Source organism: Sus scrofa, chromosome 14, assembly GCF_054392235.1.
Source record: "Sus scrofa isolate SSC_HxYL_T2T_F1_AM1 chromosome 14, Sscrofa_HxYL_maternal_Yorkshire_Landrace_v2.0, whole genome shotgun sequence".
NCBI classification, from domain to species: Eukaryota; Metazoa; Chordata; class Mammalia; order Artiodactyla; family Suidae; genus Sus; species Sus scrofa.
The window spans coordinates 49,403,411-49,426,299 of NC_139396.1; the positions used below are offsets into that span (position 1 = coordinate 49,403,411).

At 47.2% G+C, this 22,889-nt stretch overlaps 2 protein-coding genes across 5 annotated transcripts in view; one reads left to right on the forward strand and one right to left on the reverse strand.

Moving 5' to 3' along the window:
• DHX37 (DEAH-box helicase 37) overlaps window positions 1-22,889 on the forward strand; it is a 978,033-nt gene that overhangs the window by 915,621 nt on the left and 39,523 nt on the right. The gene's annotated exons all lie outside the window — the stretch shown is intronic.
• BRI3BP (BRI3 binding protein) lies at window positions 51-22,039 on the reverse strand. 4 transcript variants are annotated; one of them, XR_014827344.1, is made up of 4 exons: window positions 21,687-22,039; window positions 12,659-12,761; window positions 2,589-5,846; window positions 51-1,781 (listed from the first exon to the last, which is right to left on the reverse strand). XR_014827344.1 is itself a non-coding variant. In XM_001924273.8 (3 exons), exons 1-3 carry the CDS (start codon window positions 21,888-21,890, stop codon window positions 5,425-5,427), a joined length of 729 nt encoding a protein of 242 aa, XP_001924308.5. In that variant the 5' UTR covers window positions 21,891-22,039; the 3' UTR covers window positions 51-5,424. The 4 variants fall into 4 exon arrangements, 1 of the variants encoding a protein (XP_001924308.5); XM_001924273.8 differs by having other exon boundaries at window positions 51-5,846; XR_014827345.1 differs by lacking the exon at window positions 51-1,781 and having other exon boundaries at window positions 5,309-6,694; window positions 10,135-12,761.

Here is a 22,889-nt window from a genome sequence, read left to right on the forward strand (position 1 = left end):
GTATGGCTGTAAAAAGAAAAAAATCATTTCGGGAAAAACTCCACAAGTGCTTTTTGGAAGTAATGAAATATATTTAGGAAGTCTATACAACAAATAAACATTTATTAAGCTGTAATTTTCACAATTTTTACTTCTCTTCCAAAATCAGTCTACAAATATCTCTACATAACACCAAAAGCCAGTGATTTAATAAGTAAAGGAAATGTATCGCTTTGCAGAAAAAAATAAGCCTTATACATTTAGGTCTATATATGATATTTGTAGAATCAGTTTCCCAAGGCTCAGGAGACTATAGTGTGCACATACCACACACACAGACACACACAGACACACACCCCCACACACACACCCCACTATATTAAAATCAAATGGATTTATATTAAGTATCAAACGCTATGTAAAATTTATCACCAGATACACAAAATACAAATTTGAATCATGAATACACTGTTGATAAGGGGTATTATACCTCACAAATATGATTTCCAGTTAAGAGGGAAATAATTGTTTCGCTGGATTTTAAGTGAGTGCTAATCACCATCACATATCGATTTAATTACACAGAATTCAGATAGTTCACACACATGCGGATATTGACGCTACAGTAAAACCTTTAAATCTGCAAAAAGACATTAGAACATATGGTTGATCACGCTACTAGCTGCCACAGATTTTCAGGCGATGGTGCAAATGACAATCAGCTTTTAACGCCACCACAAGGGAAAAACTGGTCCTGGTGTACCTCCTACATATCAAGGAATCCTTGAAGAGCAGAGCGCAAAATTTGTTGGAGAAAATTTGTTTATTCCAGATACTATGTATCATATTGATGGTTGTCCAATACTAATTTTAAGCATATTGTGTTAGATCCTGCAAAAAATGCATCCTGTTTTTCCATGAGTGAGAAGCAAAGGTTCAACTACTCAAATGGCCATAAACCAAAATTCTGCAGAATGGCAATGCATTAAAAAAAAAAAAAAAAGTTGAGGGAGGGGGTTGACACTTAGGAATTCTTTTTTTTTTTTTTTTCCTGGCCCCAGGGTGCAGCGACCTGATGTGGGATCTCAGTTCCCAGAACAGAGACTGAACCGGGGCTGTAGCAGTGGAAGGGCAATATCCTAACAACCAGACTACCAGGGAACTCCCAGGAATTCCTTTTAAAATGAGTCAGCTAGATGGCAAGAGATGGTTTTTTGGTTAGGTCAGCCAATTCAAAACGTAACGGGGAGATGTGATCATGTATCAGCCCATAAAGCAGATATCCTTCCTCAAAAGCATGTTAAGAAGTAACAGGTGGAGTTCCCTGGTGGCCTAGTGGTTAAGGATCTGGAGTTGTTGCTGCTGTGGTGCAGGTTGAATCTCTGGCCTGGGAATTTCCACATGCTGTGTGTGTGGCCAAAAAACCCCCACAAAAGACAAAAGGAAAAATCCCTCCTTTCAACAACACTAATCTCTCTGCTCTGTTAGTTACTTTTATAAATTAAGAGCCCAGAACAATTCGAAAGGCCCAATTTCAGGAAATTCTGTTGCCACCCTTTGCTACCAGAAATGATATGGGGTAAAAACAAACAAAAAACCACACAAGAGTTCCCGTCGTGGCGCAGCAGAAACGAATCCGACTAGGAACCATGAGGTTGCGGGTTCGATTCCTCGCCTTGCTCAGTGGGTTAAGGATCCAGCGTTGCTGTGAGCTGTGGTGTAGATCACAGACATGGCTCAGATCCTGAGTTGCTGTGGCTGTGGCATAGGCCGGCACTTGTAGCTCCAATTAGACCCCTAGCCTGGGAACCTCCATATGCTGTGGGTGTGGCCCTGAAAAGACAAAAACAAAGACAAGCCAAACCAAAAAACCCAGAAGGCAGGTAATGCTCATTGATATTGGAAAAAAAATTCATGGAAGGCTGACATGCCATGAAAGCATCTTTTCAATGCAGGGGAGAGGTTGCTCTAAACATCGATTCCCCAAAATATCCCCAGATATCCAGCAGCTGGTCCTTTTTCTTTTCTGGACAATTTTTTTGTTTTTCTTATTTATTGTGATACTGAAGCATTGGGAACTTAACACTGATGAACTTGACGATATCTTTAAAAAAACGGAATCTTAACCATAACAGAGTCACAGTAGTTTTGATAGGATGTTTTCATACCCCATGGAAGGATGTGTTTACACTAATATATTCTACAGCCCTGAAGATATAAAAAAGCTTTCTCTTCAAGGTATGAGATATGGTACAAAAATACATTTTTCCATGTACAAAAGAGAGAAAAAAGGAAGAGATGAGGGGCAGTGGGGGAGGGAAAATACTCTACAAGCCTCCATGGGATAGAGAAAGAAAAATAAATCCCAGACTATGTGGGGTTAAGAGCCCACCCAAGCAAAGGTCAAATTTACATTAAAAAGCAAGTCATTCAGGAGTTCCCATCATGGTGCCGTGGAACCAAATCTGACTAGGAACCATGAGGTGGCGGGTTCCATCTCTGGCCTTGCTTAGTGGGTTAAGGATCCAGCATTGCCATGAGCTGTGATGTGGAGGTCGCAGATGCAGCTCAGATCTGGTGTGGCTGTGGCTGTGGCATAGGCCCTTAGCCTGAGAACCTCCATATGCTGCGGGTGCATCCCTAAAAAGAAAAAAAAGTTATTCATCAAACATCTATGATTTTTATTAGAATTTCAAGTAACATCCTACCCTGAAGTGATGTTTTGCATTATAACTTTAACTTTCATAAAAAATAAAGCCATTTTGGGAGTTCCCTGGTAGCCTAGTGATTAAGGATCTGGTGTTGTCACTGCAGCGGCTGGGGTCACTGCTGCAGTGCAGGTTCCATCCCTGGCCTGGGAACTTCCATTTGCCATGGGCATGGCCAAAAAAATAAAAAACAAAATGATAAAGACATCTTTCATTTGAGTGCACCAAACTGTAAATCTGGTTTCATAGCCTACACTTAGCCAACTTGGAAAAAAAAAAAGGTACACATTCTTTTTTTTCTTTGGCTGCACCTGTGGCCTGCAGATGCAGAAACTCCTGGACCAAGCATCAAACCCGCACCACAGCAGAGTTTCCACTGTGGCTCAGCGGGTCAAGAACCCGAGTAGTATACATGCTGATGCAGGTTCGATCCCTGGCCGTGCTCAGTGGGTTAAGGATCCAGCGTTGTCACTGCAGCATAGGTCGCAGGTTCGGCTTGGATCCTGCATTGCTGTGTCTATGGTGTAGGCTGGCAGCTGCAGCTCTGATTCAGTCCCTAGCCTGGGAACTTCCATACGCTGTAGGTGCGGCTGTAAAAAGAAAAAAAGCAAAAAAACCCAAAAAACCCTGCACAATGCCGAATCCTTAACCTGCTGTGCCACAAGGGAATTCCAAGGCGCATATTTGTCACAGCAATTTCCAGTTGAAACTTATGACCTCAGTCTACCAGTGCCCAGAAGCAGTGCCTCCCTCAGTTTATTAGAGGTTAAAATGGTTTTCCTGCCTAGATCTCAATACTGCACACCGCCCATCAGGCTTCTGTGGGTGAGGGTTGGCAAGGAAGAGGCCAGGAACTTAAGACTTAAAATAAGCTCTGTGTTGAGAATGTCAATTTCCCTGGGCCAACATGAGCAAAGCAAACTTTTTAGTACCTCAATATACACAGGAGCCAAATGAACACAAGGAAGGCGGGCAGGCAGGCAAAGACGACCTCCCGGGAGTTATTTATATCCTGTGCTCAAATGGGTTTGTCGCTAAGTATCTAAATGACAAAACTAGAACGATGTCAATGCAGAAACCACGGGGTTCAAATGCCCATGGATGAAGACTTGCCCTAACAAATCCCAGAGAACATGCTTGTGTTTTAGGAAGTGAACCGAATGCAGGAGAGCTTGGGGTCCGGTTTTGTGCACCTGAAAAACAGAAGTTTCAATAGCATCCTCAAAAAACGTTTACTTCCGTTTTCCAGATACTTACAAATAAAACCACAGAGACTCGGTACAAGAAGGGTTGGCAGGCAGTGGAGTTTTTTCCAAAATGATGCCTGGATCAAAAGGACTTGTTTCTACCCGATCTGACAGGGTTCTCGACACTGTGCATGGGGGGCCTTTGAGTGGGCTGCCAGAGCACAGAGGTGGGCATTAAAGACCATTGAGACAGACCCCAGGGCAGCAAAATCTGGGGCTTCTTTCCTTGTTTACCTGTGCTTCTCGGTGTCTAGAAAAGCATGTTTCCACCAGCCCCTGATCCAAGCCTTGTAAAACCCCCTTTGTCCAAGACCCCCACAACTGTCAGCCCTGCAGACCTCTAACCCCCAGAGACTGCCTAAAATGAGGTCACCAGACTCCAGAAAAAAAAAAGCACCTGACACACGTGTCATAAAAACTATAGGAAAAATAACTCAAATTTTTTCCAAGTCTTCCTATTACTGCTTACTGTTCCTGAGGATGCGTTATCAGCAGTAACAGACTTGAAAATGTTATTAGCTGCTATGGCTGGTTTTCCGTCTAAGGTTCCGAGTCAACCCAAACCCTAAACCAAAGAAATAAATATAAAACCCTGGAGAGTGTGTCTTTCCTGTATTGACCTAGCTGGCAAATGGCAAAATTAGGACATCCAACAGATGCCTGAATGAGCTTCGATGCTCACCCAGGCAGCTCTTGGCAACAAACCCCAAAGACACCCCTTGGCCTGGTCCTTGAAATTTCCTTTACAAAATGTTGAGGTTTAAAATACATCACAGTACAAACAAGATGGGGGAGGAAAGGGATTTAGGTTTTCTACAAATAATGATTTCTTCCTTTAGAATGGATGGAGGCGTGGCGGGGAGTCCCTGGGATCCAAAGATGTTTAGTTTCACCCCTGAAACCCAAGCGTCCACACTTAGAAGCAACAACGTTCATCAGGTCAACGGCAACCAAAAACAACAGGAAATGAAGGTCATAGCTTTGGAATATGAAAATAGCATATAGAGACCTCACCTACCGATCCCTATTCTGCAGAAACAAATGCTTGCTTTGAAACTTGCCCCAAATGGTTTGAAAAAGGAACTCCTTCCCCTCTGTGCAAAGTTTGAATAAATCTGACTCCATCGGCCTTTATTAAAAAACCTTACAAAAGATGTATTTAAACGCTTGAAAAAAATTAACTTGGTACTTGATGCGCCCATAAACTTCTCTTCCTGTACAGCTCATATGGTTATCTCCTCTGTTTAAAAAATATTTTCTCCACTAACGACCCTCGCTGGGTTAGTTCTACAGCCATGATCTTGTCCTTCCTCCAGGAAGGGGTCCTAAGAGTCTGACCCGTGGCCGGAAATACCCTCGCAAAGCGCCCCTCTCTTGCTCAGGCATTTTTATTAAGACTGTTTGGGGTTGGACGTTCTTTTTTTCCTTCTTTTCTTTTGTTTCCGGAGAGAGGGCGCTGGGAGGAGGGGACCCGGCCGGCTGGCTGGTTGTCACTTGCCGTTGGTGCGGTCCAGGCTGTCCAGAACTCGGTTGAGACGGATGTTGAGCAGTCTGACCTGGTTCTCCAGCTGCTCCAGCTTCTCCTCCACGCTGGGGCCACCGGAGCTGCTGCGCCAGTAGAAGCCCATGGGCCCGGTCATGAAGTAGATGGCCACGACGAAGCACAGGGGCAGCACGGCGTTCTCAGGCTCCCCCTCGTACTTGTGCAGGATGTACACACAGGACATGGAGAACAGGATGACCCGCACGACCCAGAAGAAGCGGCCGAACACCAGGTGCAGGATGCTGAAGGTGAAGCCCAGGGTTAGGGACAAGAACCAGTAGGCCAGGAGGACGACGCCAACCAGCAGGAGGGCGCGGGCCGGGCTGCTGGCCACCGAGCTTGGGCTGAAGTACTGGGACAGGTTGGAGACTGCAGGACAGAAAAGAGGGACAGTGGCCGGTTAGGGATCTGGCAGCTCAGCTCTCGGTACCTTTGTGATAAGTCCTGGGAGGAGACAGGGCAACGCTTTACGACTGCCTGTCGTATCCTGAGTTTAAAGCACTTTTCAGGTGGGGCAGAGTCTGCAAACTGGCCTCGAAATTTCCTTCCTTCCTGTCTTCCATGGTGACAAATGCCCAATCTCAGGCTGGGCACCTGACTGCCTAGGATAAGGGCGTTTCCAAGCCTCGCTTGCAGCTCCATAACTTAGCTGTGGTCAAGGAGAGGTAAGCAGGGATGTTTCGGGGTAGCTTCCTAGAAGTAGTGGGAATATGCCCTTTACCTCTTCTTCTGCCTGCTGGAATGTGGATGTGACAGCTGGAATAAAAGCAGCTGTCTTGGGTCATGAGGGAAGGGAAGTCACCTACTGGGGAGCAATGAAATGGAAGGGGCTTGGACCTAAGGATAACCTACCTGCCTAGCCACCTTACCTGCGGACTTTTGCATATGAGAAATAAGCTTCCATCTTGTTTAAGCTGCTGTTATTTGGGGGTCTCTGTTACTCAGAGCCAAACCTAAGTGGAACTGGTACCCACACATGAAGTTCCATCTTAAGAATGGAGTGAAATGGAGGACTTGTATCTTCCGTGTGCCCGACTTAAGAAAATTTTCAAATAGAAAAGTTATAACAACAGTAAAATAAATACTCCTATTGAAACCACCTAGGCTTAACAATTAACATTTCACCGCATTTGGCTTCATCTCTCTAGTCACATACCTTTTTTTTTTTTCTATTTGTCTTTTCAGGGCCGCACCCATGGCACATGGAGGTTCCCAGGCTAGGGGTTAAATCGGAGCTGCAGTTACCGGACTACACCACAACCACGGCAATGCCAGATCTGAGCCTCATCTGCGACCTACACCACAGCTCACGGCAACACCAGATCCTTAACCCACTGAGTGAGGCCAGGGATCGAACCTACAACCTAATGGTTTCTAGTTGGATCCATTTCCGCTGTGCCATGACATGAACTCCCCCCTCCCCTTTTTTTTAACCATACCATTTGAAAGAGGAACACGTCATATGTCAGCATACAACTTTTTCTTCCAGTTTTATTGCAATGTAAGGGACATGTAGCACTATACAAGGCACACAGCATGATGTGGCTTACATATATTGTGACATGATGACCATAGTAAGTTTTTTTTTTTTTTGGCCATCTCATGGCATATGGAGTTTCCAGGCCATGGATCAGATCTGAGCCACAGTTGTAACCTACACTGCACCTGCAGCAACGCCAGCTCCTTAACCCACTGTGCCAGGTCAGGGATCAAACCTGCATCCTGATGCTGCCAAGATGCTGCTGATCCTGTTATGCCACAGTGGGAACGCCATGACCACAAATTTAGTTAATATCCATCAGCTCTTACAGATAGAAAAAAATTTTCTTTCAGGCATGGAACTCCCAACACAGCAGTGACCAAAGCCACCGGAGTGACAATGCTGGATCCTTAACCTGCTGTGCCACAACAGAACGCTTCTTTTTTACCTTTTGTTTTTCTTTTTTTTGGCCTACCCAAGGCATGTGGAGTTCCTGGGCCAGGGATCAGATCTGAGCCATAGTTGCAACCTATGGCACAGCTGCAGCAATGTCAGATCCTTTAACTCACTGCACCAGGCTGGGGATCGAATCTGTGTCCTGGTGCAGCAGAGACACAGTCGATTTTGTTGGGCCACAGCAGGAATTCCTCTTTTTACCCTTTTAATGTGACAACTAGAACATATATGGATGGCATTCTATTCCTACTGAACCACTCTGGGCTAAAGAGTCCATTTTAACCAGTACCTTCAAAATTCAGAGGACAGTGCTCCCTAAAATAATTTCTGCCAGGATTTCCAACTTTGGAGTAGTTTCTCATAAAGCCTTTGCACATCCAAACATCTAAGCATAAGACACACATTCCAAAGGCCTTGGAGTTCCCACTGTGGCACGGCAGTAACGAACCCAACTAGTATCCATGAGGACACAGGTTTAAATCCTGGCCCTGCTCAGTGGGTCAGGGATCTGGCGATACCACGAGCTGTAGCACAGGTAAGTCACAGACACTTAGGATCCCAAGTTGCTGTGACTGTGGCGTAGGCTAGCAGCTGAAGCCCGATTCGACCCCTAGCCTGGGAATAGCCATAGGCCATGGTACAGCCCTAAAAAGCAAACAAAAAGGCCTTTGGATGCTTGGAAGCTTATGCACCAAGTAAAAGGGGAGAAAACCATGATATGGCAGTGAGTTCTTCCCCTCCAGAAAGCACCAGCCACCTGCCTCATGAATGCCAGCATTCAGGGCCTCAGGGCTGTGGAACCACTCTGCTCGCATCCCCTCCCATGTCAATAGGAGGCTTTTAAGTCTTTCATTTCAAGCTACATGCAATTTCTTGCAATCGGGTTTGTCTCTCCAGGGCTTGCTGGGCAGGGATGGAAATACCGGGTTTAACAGTCTAGACAGGTGGTGGATGTGGATTCCACTCAGGATTGCACTCAATTGCTGTATCTGGGCTATGTGTTGACTCAGCCTGGGTCCCGGGAGGGGGCCTCAGCAGTCCCAGAGGGCTTCGTGCTGTGCAGCATCCTCTCGAATGGCCAGGAAGCTGCCTCTGATTCTCTGCCTGAGCCTGAGTCGGATCCAAAGCCTCCCAGAGGCTGAATTCAGTGATTCAAGGCTGAAAGATGGGTTCCTGGTGAGGGAGGGGGATGACAGTGGGTGTGAGCCAGGGCACAGGTGAGCCTTGTCTCTGAGCTGTGAGATGGGAGTGTCAGGGCCGGTGGGGGTGAGATTCTGCATGGGAGGAGCTGAACTGGTCTCCAAGAGCTGCTGAGACAAATGGCCAGACTTGGTGGCCTAAAACGATGTAGCCTCTCATTGTTTTGGAGGCCAGATCTTGAGACCAAAGTGGCTGCAGGGCCAAGGTCCCTCTGAAGGCTCTAGGGGAGGGTCCTTCCTGGCCTCTTCCAGCTTCTGGTGGCTCCCGGCATCCTCTGGCTTGCGTCCACCTCCCTCCCATCTCTGCCTCCATCTTCACTTTCACGTGGCCTTCTTCTCCATGGGTTTCTTTGCGTCTCTGTCCAAATTTCCCTCTTCTTATAAAGACACCAGACACTGGATTTAAGGCCCACACTAACCAGGATGACCGCATCTTAACTTAATTATATCTGCAGAGACCCCACTCCCAAATAAGGTCACACTCACAGGTCCTGGGGCTTCGGTGGGTACTTTCGGAGAGGGGACACAATTCAGCTCACACCAGCAGTAAGGCAGTAGGGTCCACTGTCCTCCAACTCTTATTTTTTCTTTCATTTTTTGGCTGCCTCACAGCATATGGAGTTCCTGAACCAGGGATCAGATCTAAGCCGCAGCATGACCTAAGCTGCAGCTGCAGCAACACCGGATCCCTAAGCCACTGTGCCAGATGGGGGATCGCATCTGTGTCCTAGCACCGCAGAGACGCCACCGATCCCATTGCACCACAGCAGGAACTCCCTCCGATTCTTATTAATGATGGGACCCTTCGTGCCTGGAGGAGGTGAGCAAGACTCCACTCACAGGATTCCAGGAAGGAGACAGATCTCTCTCTCTCTCTCTCACACACACACACACACACACACACACACACACACACACACACACACACGAGTGGGATGTTAACAGCTGATGAGGAGACAAGGAACGGGGGTGTGAGAGCTGAAGAGGAGGTTCCTTACATGGGGTCATCAGGATGGGCCTCTCGGAGGAGGTGTCATGTATCAGAGACCCAAGCATGGAAAAGAGTGAAGCAGGCAAAGGGCTGGGAGGATCATCCCTGGCAGAGAACACCTAGAGAGAGCGAATGTGTCAAGGACCCCGGCAGTGTTCTTGGTGTGAACCCTGTGCAACAGGAAGTTACTAGGCAGTTTTAAGGAGTGGGCCTTAAACTGGGGGTTTGTTGTTGTGGTTGTTTTTATTAAAAAAAATTTTTTTTGGCTGTGCCCATGGCATGCCGAAGGTGCCAGGCCAGGGATCTAACACGTTGGGGGTTCCCTTTGTGGCTCAGCAGTAACAAATCCGACTAGTCTCCATGAGGACATGGGTTCAATCCCTGGCCTTGCTCAGTGGGCTAAGGATCTGGTGTTGCCATGAGCTGTGGGGTAGATCACAGATGTGGTTCAGATCCCGAGTTGCTATGGCTGTGGTGTAGGCTGGCAGCTGCAGCTCTGATTCAACCCCTAGCCTGAGAACTTCCATATGCTATGGGAGCAGCAGCCCCCACCAAAAAAAAGCAGGGATCTAACACGTGCCGCTGCAGTGACCTGAGCCACAGCAGTGACAACATTGAATCCTTAACCCATTGAGCCACAAGGGAACTCCCTTTTTTTAAAGTAACTACTACAAAAGTAGTAATAGGGATTTCCTCTTACGGCTCAACAGGTTAAGAATTTATTATTCATGAGGATGCAGGTTCAATCCCTGACCTCACTCAATGGGTAAAGGATCTGGCGTTGCCATGAGCTGTGGTGTAAGTAGAAGAAGCAGCTCAGATCTGGTGTTGCTGTGGCTGTGGTGTAGGCTGGCAGCCACAGCTCCAAGCTGACCCCTAGTCTGGGACCTTCTATATGCCTCGGGTGTGGCCCTATGAAGCAAAAAACAGAAAGCAGTAATTTAAAAAAATCTAAAAAGAAGAAAAAACATCAGGAGTTCCTCCTGTAGCACAGTGGGTTAAGAATCTGACTACAGCAGCCCAAGGTGTTGCAGAGGTGTGGGTTTGATCCCAGTCCAGTGCAGTGGGTGAAAGGATCCAGCGTGGCTGCAGCTATGGCTCAGGTTGGATTGAATCCCTGGCCTGGGAACTTCCGCATGTCACAGGTGCAGCCATAAAAAAAAATAAAAAAATTAATTGCCCTGGCTGATTTGCTGAGAAGGAACCCCAGGGTGCAAGAAGGTCACCCAGTTAGGAGCTGCGCGGGAAAGAGTTCAGCCAGCAGGCCTGAGGCTGTTCTCTAGAAAGGACTGCTGGCCAGAGGGGCCCTTGGCTGGCATCTGGGGACTTGGATTTCTAGAATGTGAGACTGTGATATATAATAACAAATGTGTATTTGCTCTCCATCCTCATCTCTGGCACAGGCTCCTAAGTGACAATAGCTATAAAGGCGTCTTGATGATTCGCAGCCCCTTTCACTGACATTTGCCTTTGTTAATCAGGTGATCTTGGAGAGCCTCTGAGGGTGTAAGCTGGTTGCCAGGGGAACCAACCAAACAATCAGAGGATGGGACCTTTCAGTCATCGGCCGCACAGGACTTCTGGAGGGGTTAGAGGGGCTGGAGGCTGGCTGAATCGATCACCAGTGGCCAATGAATCAATCAAACTGAGAACATGGAAAATTCCAAGTCCCCACCATGTGTGTCCTTCACCTGACCATTCCTGAGTTACAGCCTTTCGTAATAAACCGGTACTTTTAGCGAGTCAACAGGTGTCCTGAATTCTGCAAGCGGCTCTAGCAAATTAATTGAACCCACATTGGGGAGGGGTTGTGGGAACCTCCAATCTATACCAGTCGGCCAGAAGCACAGGTGACAACCTGGACTGGTGTCTGAATTGGGGGCACCTTGTGGGACTAAGCCCTGGACTTGTGGAATCAGATGCTACCTCCAGACAGAGACGGTCAGAACTGTGGTTCATCTGGGGGATACCTGGTCGGCAACTTGGAGAACTTAGTTCATTGCTGGGGGGTGTGGGAAGCACACACGACACAGAGAGGTGCTCACTGGGCCTGGAGGTTTTGAACAAATGGTGTGGTTTATGCTAATGACTGCCTTTGGTAGGGAATTTGGAACGTGCCAGGCAGAAGGTGCCTACACGACCAGCCCCCAATAAACCCCCTGAGCACTGAGCCTCTACTGGGCATCCCTAGTTGGTGACACCTCCTATGTGTTGTTACCACTCTTTGCTGGGGGAATGAAGTGTGTCCTCTGTGACTCCCCTAGGGAGGGCTCTGGAAGTCTGCCTGGTTCCCCCAGACGTCACCCACGCGCCTTTCCCTTTGCTGTGTTCTGTGTCCTTTGCTATTATACATCACAGGCGTGGGTACCACCATATGCAGAATCCTGGGAATTCTAGAGTCACTGCACCTTGGGGTGGTCTTGGGGACCCTGACACAGACTGCAGCAGACTTCATGGAGAGAGACAGCCTCCTGGACCGGGGGAGCAGTCCCACGGGTCACACATCAATCCCTCAGCCCTTTTGGTGATTTTGTGAGCAACTCAGTATTAAATCTCTTGTCTTTCCTTCTTGCTTTCTTTCCTCCTCCCTTCCTTCCTCTCTCTTTCCTTCCTTCTTTTCTTTTTTCACCATGCCCACAGCATACAGAAGTTCCCAGGCCAGGGACTGAACCCACACCACAGCAGCAACCCAAGTCACTGCAGTGACAATGCCAGACCCTTAACCTGCTGCGCCATCGGGGAACTCCTTAAATCCTTTTCTAAGTAACTGGAGTGGTTTGTTCCAGACCCCAACAACCCAGAGAACACCACCTCTGATCCCAGAGGTTTGCCTGGTGGCAGCCAGGTCAACACTAACCACTTGCACCTCATCCTAAAGGCATCTAGGAATCTCAGCCATTTCTACACGCAACTATGACAATAGAAAAGGTTCACTCATACCCTCAATGTCTCCCCTTCTTCTCCTGCACCAACCCCTGTGGGTCCCGCTTCTGTAACCTGAGAAGCTCCAGAATATAACTGCCTTCAAATGAATGCCCATCTCCCCCACACCTACCGTCAAGTCCAAGAACCTCCAAGAGCTCTGCCCAGACTTTCCACAGGGTTTCCACAAACATATCCACTCCCAGCACGAATCTCTCCGTCAGCCTGGTCAAGAACTGCAGAAACCAGAGAAAAGTCATCACCAACTGGGCCCAAACTCCCTTCTTCCCAGTCCAGCTGAATTTACTGGAAACAAGAAAACACAGCTGGTGGAGGAGGAAGGCTACCCCGGGAGGAGCTGAGCCAATGGGAATAACCAACAGAGAATCAAATCCAAGCTGCAGCTGCAACCTGCACCATAGCTGTGGCAACACTGGATCCTTATTAACCCACTGCCCCGGCAGAAGATCAAACCCTTGCCAAGCAGACAACACCAGACCTTTAACCTGCTGGGCCACAGTGGGAACTCTATTTTTTTTTTCTTTGATGTCTTATTTTTATTTTACTTATTTATTTATTTTGCTTTTCAGGGCCGCACCTGCAGTATATGGAAGTTCCCACGGTAGGGGCTGGATCAGAATTGTAGCTGCCAGCCTGAACCATAGCTCATAGCAACACCAGATCCTTAACCCACCGAACAAGACCAGGGAGTCTTCATGGATACTAGCCGGGTTCTTAACCCACTGAGCCACAACAGGAATTCCTAAATTTTTTTTGTCTTTTTTTTTGCCTTTTCTAGGGCCCTTCCCACAGCATATGGAGGTTCCCAGGCTAGGGGTTGAATCGGAGCTGTAGCCACCGGCCTACCCCACAGCCACAGCAACGCCAGATCCGAGCCGCGTCTTTGGCCTACACCACAGCTCACGGCAACACCGGATCCTTAACCCACTGAGCAAGGCCAGAGATTGAACCCGCAACCTCATGGTTCCCAATCAGATTCGTTAACCACTGAGCCACAATGGGAACTCCAAAAATTGTTTTTAAAAAATTAAAAAAATATATATATGGTACACATGGTACAAACTTCATACAACCCAAATCCCCTCCTGAAGGCAGCGCTGTTATCACTCGCTTGTGGAGCCTCCCCGAGACACGCTGGGTGAATAACAGCATAGATAAATATTTTCCCTTTGAATGGCAGCATATGTAATGTTTCTCACGGAACACTCTGTCTCAGTGGTTACCCAACCTCAGACGGACAGAGCAGTCTCATTTTTTGTAAAGATACCTGCAGCTGCTTAACCAGTACCCTACTAATGGACACCTAGGTTGTCCCCAACCTCCCAGGGGGTGTGAGTGTTGCAACAGGGCCTTGTCCATGTGCCCTTCTGCTCAGTGTAGAGGATAAATGCCTCGAGGTGAATTGGCTACCATCAGATATTCTAGTTGGAATGGTTTTCCAAGAGAGGTGAAAGAAAAATGGGGTTGAATTAGCAACCAGGAGAGCAAAGGATGCTGGTGCTATGGCCTGGCTGAGAGCACGCGGGCCTGGAAGTTTAACTGCCTGGGTTCAAACCCCAGGTTTGCCCCTTATTTGCGGGATGCTTATAGGTGTATTATACCTGTAATATATACCAGGGCTCCAGCTAACAAATGGAGTTAATAAATACTACCCATGTCAAAACAGAAGCATTGGCCCCAATATGTTTTAGCTGCACGCACCAAAGCGGTTTCTATCTTTAAAGACCATGTTGGAGTTCCTGCTGTGGCTCAGCAGGTTAAGAACCCAACACAGTGTCTGTGAGGATAGGGGTTTGATCCCTAGCCTCGCTCAGTGGGTTACAGATACAGTGTTGCCACAAGTTGTGGCATAGGTCAGAGATATAGCTCGGATCTGGTGTTGCTATAACGCAGACCTCAGTTGCAGCTCCAATTCAACCCCTAGCCTGGGAACTTCCATACCCCACAGAGACAGCCCTAAAAAAAAGAAAAAGGAAAAAAAAAGACCATGTGGCAATCAGCAGATGAATAGACAGACCTGGTAAAACCATACAAGGGGATATTATTTAGCCATAAAAAGGAATGAAGTACTGACACGTTTCAACCTGGATGACACTCAAAAACCTTGTGCTAAGGAAAAGAAGCCAGATGCAAGATGACAAACTGTGATTCCACTTATGGGAAATTGCCAAAATCGGCACAGCAATAGAGACAGAAAGCAAATTAGAGGTTGCCAGGGTTAGGAGAGAGGCTGATAGCTGAAGGATTTCTCTTTGAGGTGATGAAAATGTTCTACCATTGACTGTGGTGATGGTTACACAACTCTGTGAATATACACTTGAAATGGACAGAGTGCATGGTACGTGAATTTTATCTCTAGAAAGCTGCTACTTGAAAATTGGAAGGGTGAGGAGTTCCTGCTGTGGTGAGGTGGGTTAAGAATCCAAGTGCATGGTGTTCCCATTGTGGCTCAGTGGTTAATGAACCCGACTAGGAACCATGAGGTTGCGAGTTTGATCCCTGGCCTCGCTCAGTGGGTAAAGGACCTGGCATTGCCGTGAGCTATGGTATAGGTTACAGACATGGCTTGGATACAATGTGGCTGTGGCTGTGGCATAGGCTGGCAGTTGTAGCCCCTCTAGCCTGGGAACTTCCACACGCCTCGGGTGTGGCCCTAAAAAGACAAAAAACCAAAAAACCAAAAAAAAAAAGATTGAGGAGGCAGGGGCTCCATTCCTGGCCTGGCACTGGTCTGGTGCTGCTACAGCTGCAGGTCAGATTTAACTCCTGGCCCAAGAATTTCCATATGCCATGGGTGTGGCCATAACCCCCCCCCAAAAAAACTGGAAGCATAAAAAATAAATAATACAGGAGTTCCCATCGTAGCTCAGTGGTTAACGAATCCAACTAGGAACCATGATGTTGTGGGTTCGATTCCTGGCCTCGCTCAGTGGTTAAGGATCCGGCATTGCCGTGAACTGTGGTGTAGGTCACAGATGTGGCTCAGACCTGCCACTGCTGTGGCTGTGGTGTAGGCCAGAGGCATACAGCTACAACTGGACCCCTAGCCTAGGAACCTCCATATGCCGCCGCAGGTATGGCCCTATAAAGACAAAAGACAAAAAAAAAAAAAAAAAAAAAAAAAAAAAAAAAAATAATAATAATATACGGGTTAATTTAAAAACAACCACCACCAAAAAACCATGTAGGAATGCAGGAATGCCAGAAGGAAGTGTGTGTGTCAGTGAGAAACAGGGTCACCACTCACTCTTTGGTGGATTCTCTGAAATCCAGCTGGATAGAAGGCATGCTAGTATAGACATAATTCTTTTCTTTTTCTTTTTTTTTTTTTTTTTGTTAAAGAGCTTTATTGACATAATTTACATACCATAAAGTTCATGTCTTTAAAACACACAATTCAGGGGGGTTTTTTGGGTTTTTTTTGGTTTTTGTTTTTTTAGAAATTCACCGCAATCTAAAGTTAGGACATTTTCATCACCCCCACAAGGAGTCTTGTACCCACTACAAATCACTCCACATTCTCTCCTCCCCCCAATCTAGGCAAACACTAATCTCCTTGGATTTGCTTTTCCTGGACTTTCTATAAAAATGGAATCAGGCAAGCTGTGACCTTTTGTGCCTGGCTCCTTTCACTCAAAATACATTGTCAAGGTTCACCCGTGTAGCAGCAGGAATTGGTACTTAATTTCTCTTCTTTTTTGCCAAATAACATTCCCTGCTGTACACCACTTTTTTTTCTTTTTTTGGCCATGGCATGCTTAGATGCAGGATGTCAGTTCCCAGACCAGGGACTGAATGTGGGCCACAGTGGTGAAAATCCCAAGTCTCAACCACTACACCACCAGGGAACTCCCCATGGATACACCACATTTTGTTTCTCCTGTCACACTTCTTTTTTTTCCTTGTTTAGAGCCACACCTGGGGCATATGGAAGTTCCCAGGCTAGGGGTCAAATTGGCGCTGCAGCTGAGGTCTACACCACAGAGACAGCAACACTGTATCCAAACTACATCTGTGATCTACACTCCAGCTTGTGGCAACACCAGATCCTTAACCCACTTAGGCCAGGGATCAAACCTATATCCTCATGGATACTAGTCAGGTTCTTAACCTGCTGGGCCACAATAGGAAACCACAAACCGCCTCAATGTTTCTGTAAATCCCGAAATGTTCTAAAAAAATGAAGAGAGTAAAAAAAAGATTTAATAGACATATCACACACCCCAATGTTCACAGCAACACTATTCACAATAGCCAAGACGTGGAAGCAACCTAAATGTTCATCAACAGAGGAATGGATAAAGATGTGGTCCATATATACAGTGGAATATGACTCAGCCATAAAAAAGGATGAAAAAAATGCCATTTGCAGTAACATGGACCTAAGGATTATCACACTAAGTGAAGTCAGACAGAGAAAGACAAACATCATATGATATCACTTGTATGTGGAATCTAAAAAAAAACAGAAAAATAAGGGAAAGATACAAATGAATTTACCAAAAGGGAAAGAGGGGGAGAGGAGAAATTAGGAGCTGGGATTAAGAGACACACACTACTATATATAAAATAGATAACGAACAAGGACATATTGTATAACACAGGGAACTATAGTTAATATTTTGTAATAAACTGTAAGAGAAAAAGAATCTGAAAATGTGATTCTTCTTTGGTCCATGCCCGTGGCATGCAGAAGGTCCTGGGCCAGGGACGACACCCTAGCCACAGCAGTGAAAATGTTGGATCCTTAACTGCTAGGCTACCAGGGAAGGCTGCAGAATGTTTCTTTGCTAATGACGTAGCCTTAAGTATTCAAAAGTGAACTAATGTGTCTTGGTTTAGCTTTAAAATACTATTCCAGGCTTAAATATTTTTTTTTTTTGATTGGGGAAGAGGTGTAATAAGAACAGCAAAAAGTTGATAAGTGGAAGCACTGGGTGATGGGTATGGGAGTTCATTACATGACTCTTCCTCCCTTTGGGTATGTTGGACAATTTTCAGGATGAAGTTAAAACGAGGAAGATTCAGGTCAATAAACTCAGAAGGCCTGTGGCCATGGCCATGGGAGAAGATAAGATTGCTCCAGCTCAGGATTTCATCACCCTCCTCCTCAACCTGGAGGGCATCCTCATCCTAATCTCTCCTCACCCCTGTCACCCCCAGGCACATGCTTAAGAAATCAGGTCAAAAAGGGAAATGTGCTCCAAAGAAGACATACAGATGGCCAAGAAACAAATGAAAAGATGTTCCATGTTACTCATTATTAGAGAGATGCAAGTCAAAACCACAATGAGGTACCACCTTACACCAGCCAGAATGGCCAGCATCCAAAAGTCTACAAACAATGAGTGCTGAAGAGGGTGTGGAGAAAAAGGAACCCTAGTACACTGTTGGTGGGATTGTAAATTGGTGCAACCACTGTGGAAAGCAGTACGGAGATTCCTCAGAAAACTAAACATAGAATTACCATTTGATCCAGTAATCCCACTCCTGGGCATCTATCCAGAGAAAACCACGACTCGCAAAGACACATGTACTCCAATGCTCACTGCAGCACTATTTACAATAGCCAAGACATGGAAACAACCTAAATGTCCATCGAGGGAGGAGTGGATCCAGAAGATGTGGTACATATACACAATGGAATATTACTCAGCCATTAAAAAGAACGAAATACCAGCATTTTTTGCATCATGGATGGACCTAGAAACTATCATGCTAAGTGAAGTCAGCCATACAATGAGACACCAACATCCAATGCTTTCACTGACATGTGGAATCTGAAAAAAGGACAGACGGAACTTCTTTGCAGAATAGATGCTGACTCACAGACATTGAAAAACTTATGGTCTCTGGAGGAGACAGTTTGGGGGGTGGGGGGATGTGTATGGGCTGTGGGATGGAAATCCTGTGAAATCAGATTGTTATGATCATTATACAACTACAGATGTAATAAATTCATTTGAGTAATAAAAAAAATGGGAGAAAAATAAATTTAAAAAAAAGGGAAATGTGTCTTCACATTCACAGAGAAGGGGCAAGAGTTTCTGCAGCTCAGAGGCCGCCCAAGCACCTAAGGAACATGATGAAAGACCAAGGTTATGTGAACTGAAAGCACTGGAACATTACCCACACATCACAAATGAATGACAAAGGGGAAAAGGCACCTTCCAGGCCAGAAGGTCCACCAGCCTCAAGCTAAGAGTAAAGTAATGAGACAGGCCAACACCCCATGCCCTGATGTACTACTCAAGCCAGGACTCAAGAGCCTCACGCACAATTCTTGCTGGAATTGTGCATCCTCAGTCTAACCCAGAGGAGACTATCAGACCCATCGTGGGACAATTCAAAAGTCACCCAGTCTGGGAGTTCCTGTTGTGGTTCAGCAGGTTAAGGACCTGACTAGTCTCTGTAAGGAGGCAGTTTTGATCCCTGGCCTTGCTCAGTGGGTTAAGGATCCAGTGTCACCGTGAGTTGTGGTGTAGGTCACAGGGCCAGCTTAGATCTGATGTTGCTGTGGCTGTGGCATAGGCCAGCAGCTGCAGCTCCAATTCAACCCTCTGGCCTAGGAACACCATATGCTGCAGGTATGGCCATAAAAAGGGAAAAAAAATTTATACAAAAAAAAAAAAAAAAGTCAGGAGTTCCTTTGTGGCTCAGTGGTTAATGAATCCGACTAGGAACCATGAGGTTGCAGGTTCGATCCTTGCCCTCGCTCAGTGGGTTAAGGATCCAGTGTTGCCGTGAGCTGTGGTGTAGGTCGCAGATGTGCCTCGGATCCCATGTTGCTATGGCTCTGGTGTAGGCCAGCAGATACAGCTACGATTAGACCCCTGGCCTGGGAACCTCCATATGCTGTGGGAGTGGCCCAAGAAAATACAAAAAAAAAAAGGACAAAAAAAGGTCAACTGATCTGAACCAACAAGACCTATTGCACAGCACAGGAAAACTACCCAATATTCTGTAATTACCTATATGAGAAAAATATCTTAAAGAGCATGAATATATGTATGTGTATAACTGAATCACTCTGCTGTACACCTAAAGCTAACACAACTTTGAGGAGCAACTATACTCCAATAAAAATAAATAAACAAATAAGAGTTCCCTGGTGGTTTAGTGGTTGAGGATCTAGTGTTGTTACTGCTGTGGTGCAATCATTGTTCAACCCCTAGCCTGGGAATTTTTGTATGCCATGTGTGCAGCCAAAACAATAATAATAATACCAAAAAAACCCCCAAAGTCAACAGATCTGCCACAACCACAGGGAGATACCTTGTCAGCCCCACTAGAATGGCTACAATCAAAAAGACAGACAAGAAGATGTGATATATAAATATATATACATAGATATATACCTACACACACACACACACACACACACACACACGGAATACTATTCAGCCACAAAAAGAATGATACAATGACCTTTGCAGAAACATGGATGGACCTGGAGGGTATTACATTTAGTGAAATAAGCCAAAGACAATACTGTATAATATCACTTATATGCAGAATCTAAAAAATAACAAACTAGTGAATATACCAAAAAGGAAGCAAACTCACAGATACAGGGAACAAACTAGTGGTTAACACTGGGGAGAGGGAAGGGAGGAGGGCCAAAATATCGGTTAGGGTTTAAGAGGTAAAAACGACTAAATACAAAATTTTAAAGTTATAAGGACATACTCCACAGGGAATATGGCCAATATTTTATAGTAACTATACATGGAGTATAATCTATAAAGATATTGAGGAGTTCCCATTGTGGCTCAGCAGTAACGAATCCGACTAGTATCCATGAGGATGTGGGTTCCATCCCTGGCCTTAGTGGGTTAAGTATAAGGCATTGCTGTAAGCTGTGAAGTAGGTCGCTGACAAGCTTGTATCCCATGTTGCTGTGGCTGTGACTGGCAGCTGCAGCTCCAATTTGACCCTTAGTTTGGGAACTTCCACATGCCTGGGGTGCAGCCCTAAAAAGAAAGACAGACAGAACAACAGACAGACAAAAGGACAGACAGAAAGAAAGAAAAGAAACTGAGATTCTAAAAAGTAAAATCAGTTGCCCAAAGCCATTTAGTAAGACCTGAGGAACGAAGACGTTTTCGGTCCTGGGATCTAACCCTCGCCACTGCAGTGACCACGTGGATCCTTAACCACCAGGCCACCAGGGAACTCTGAGACCTGGAATTTAAATTCAAACTTCTTTCCACTCCAAAACCCCAAACTGGCACAGAGCAAAGGAATTAAGAGGTGGAACAGCAAGGACTGTACTTAAGGCCCGCATGACCACAGACAACTGTCCCCTTATTTATTCACTTCCCCCTTCTCAGTGGACTTTTACCCCAATGGCGCCTCTCACCCAGCTACAGAGGGCACAGCGAGGAGAAAGAACTTCCTGCTCTTCTCCGGAGCGCTCAACACCATTCCCAGGGTTCTGAGGCTCTTAAACAGCTCCCAAGGAAACAAAACGCTCCAAGTAAAAGACCCTGCACACAGTAGGGGCTCAGGGCTACCAAGCCAGGTAGCCAAAGTAACAGAATTGACTGCATTACGCCTTTCCTTTAAAAAAAAAAAAAAGAGAGAGAGACTTAAATATCTTCAAAGCAAAAGGAGGAAGGCCAAAGGTGCTCAGGGGAAGTGGGTCGGCTGCTAGGCTAGAGGAAATTTGGGGTTGCTGCGGAGAGCGCAGCAGCGTGGGGAGAGCGAGCGGGCGCGAGCCGGCAGGGCGCCCCCTGGGCAGCCGCCACGGTGCCTGGCTCACAGTAGGCGCTCATTCAGACGCGTTGAATGAATGAATGAGAGGCGCTGCCGGCGTCAGCGCATCTGCGGGGATGCCCTGGCCGCGCTGCCCCCGGGGACAAGGTCCAAGGAGAAGTGCAGCGAGAAAGAGACGCCCTGCGCCCCGGCCCCGCGCCGGAACGAGCCGCTAGACCCGGCGCTGGCCCGGCAGGGGCGCGGGCCCCAGGCGGCAGGCCCCCGGGGCGCAGGCCCGGCACCCCCGCCCCCGGCCCGGGCCCCCCTCTTCCCGCGCCCCGGCCGGCCGGCAGCCCTGGAGGCTGCGCACGGCCCAAGTGGGCCCCGACGCCAGGTGCGCGGCGGCCGGGCAAGGTGACCGCAGGCGCGGGCCCGGCGCCCACCTTCTGAGCGGCGCGCACGTTGTCCTCGCCGAACAGGCTGCTGACGCTCTGCGAGAAGGTGTTGACTGTGCGGCGGTAGCTGTTCTTCTCGGTGCCGCCGCGGCCCCGCGCTCCCTGCGCCCCCGGGGCCAGCAGCCCGAGCAGCAGCAGCAGCAGCAGGAACCCAGTCCCGGCTCGGGGCCTGCCCGAGACGCGCGCGCCCATCCTGAGGCCAGTGGGATATCGAGTTGGGGAGACGGGTGAGGGCCACACGGAGGTACGCCGCGACTCCGGCGGGGACCGCGTTGGCGCGCTCCGGAGCCGCGCGCCGCACCTCTGCTGCCGCCACCGCCGCGCCACCTGCCCCGCCCCGCGCGCAAAGGCGCGACGGCCCTGCCCACGCCTCGCCCCGCCCCCGGACGCGGTACCGCGGGGGACCTAGCCTGAGCGCGCGGGGCGGCTTAGAGGTTACTGAGCTCCCCACCCCCACCCCCGGAAGCCCTCCCTGACCTGATGGGACTTTAACCTTTCCTTTTTTCTTTCATACTTTCTTTTTTTTTTTTCTAATAATTTTTATTTTTAACTTTTCTACATATGAAAAGAAACCCAAGCTTGTAAAAGTTGAAACAGCCCCAACAAGGACAATGATTGAAATTGATTGGAAAGCAACAACTACGTATTTTTTATATATCGGGGAATTTAAATGGTACCCAACAAATAGATAACGTTGCCAATGGCATGGGTACCAGCTTATTCATTCATTCTGAAATGTTTAAATAAGTATCAGGCGTCCCTCCCGCCCTTCTTGAACGAACTCTATTTTCGGAGTCACGAAATAGTGGAGGATGGAAAAGTTCTTTTTAGGAAAGTCCAGCTAGTAGATGAGGAGGCAGTGAGAGAGACTAGAAATTAGAAAATCATTTTGTACCGCTTAATGAAATAATGGATCCAGGCGATGATCATCAAGAGACTTGAACCAAAGGGTGGCAGGTTGGTGGAGAACTTGAAAATGGAGCAGCCAAGTAGTCAGGACTTGGACCTGCTAGTGTTCCAGGCAGAAGTACCAAGCTCCATCTATGATTGATTCTTGCCAAAATACTCTGGGCCCGAACTTGAAGTGGCCTCAACATCTAACCATCAGTTTACAGGAAATATGGGGGGATGGAGGAAAAAATTAGAAGCAGCAGAAGCCATCAGCCATAGCCAGAATGTGGAGCATTCTAC

What these genes read in the sequence shown, in the direction of transcription:
- BRI3BP (XM_001924273.8), bottom strand. Translation starts at nt 21,890, where the DNA reads ATGGGCGCGCGCGTCTCGGGCAGGCCCCGAGCCGGGACTGGGTTCCTG. An exon ending in ACGTGCGCGCCGCTCAGAAG is followed by an intron (nt 12,762 to 21,686) that starts GTGGGCGCCGGG and finishes TGGTTTCTGCAG; the next exon opens with TTCTTGACCAGGCTGACGGA. An exon ending in GGAGGTTCTTGGACTTGACG is followed by an intron (nt 5,847 to 12,658) that starts GTAGGTGTGGGG and finishes TCTGTCCTGCAG; the next exon opens with TCTCCAACCTGTCCCAGTAC.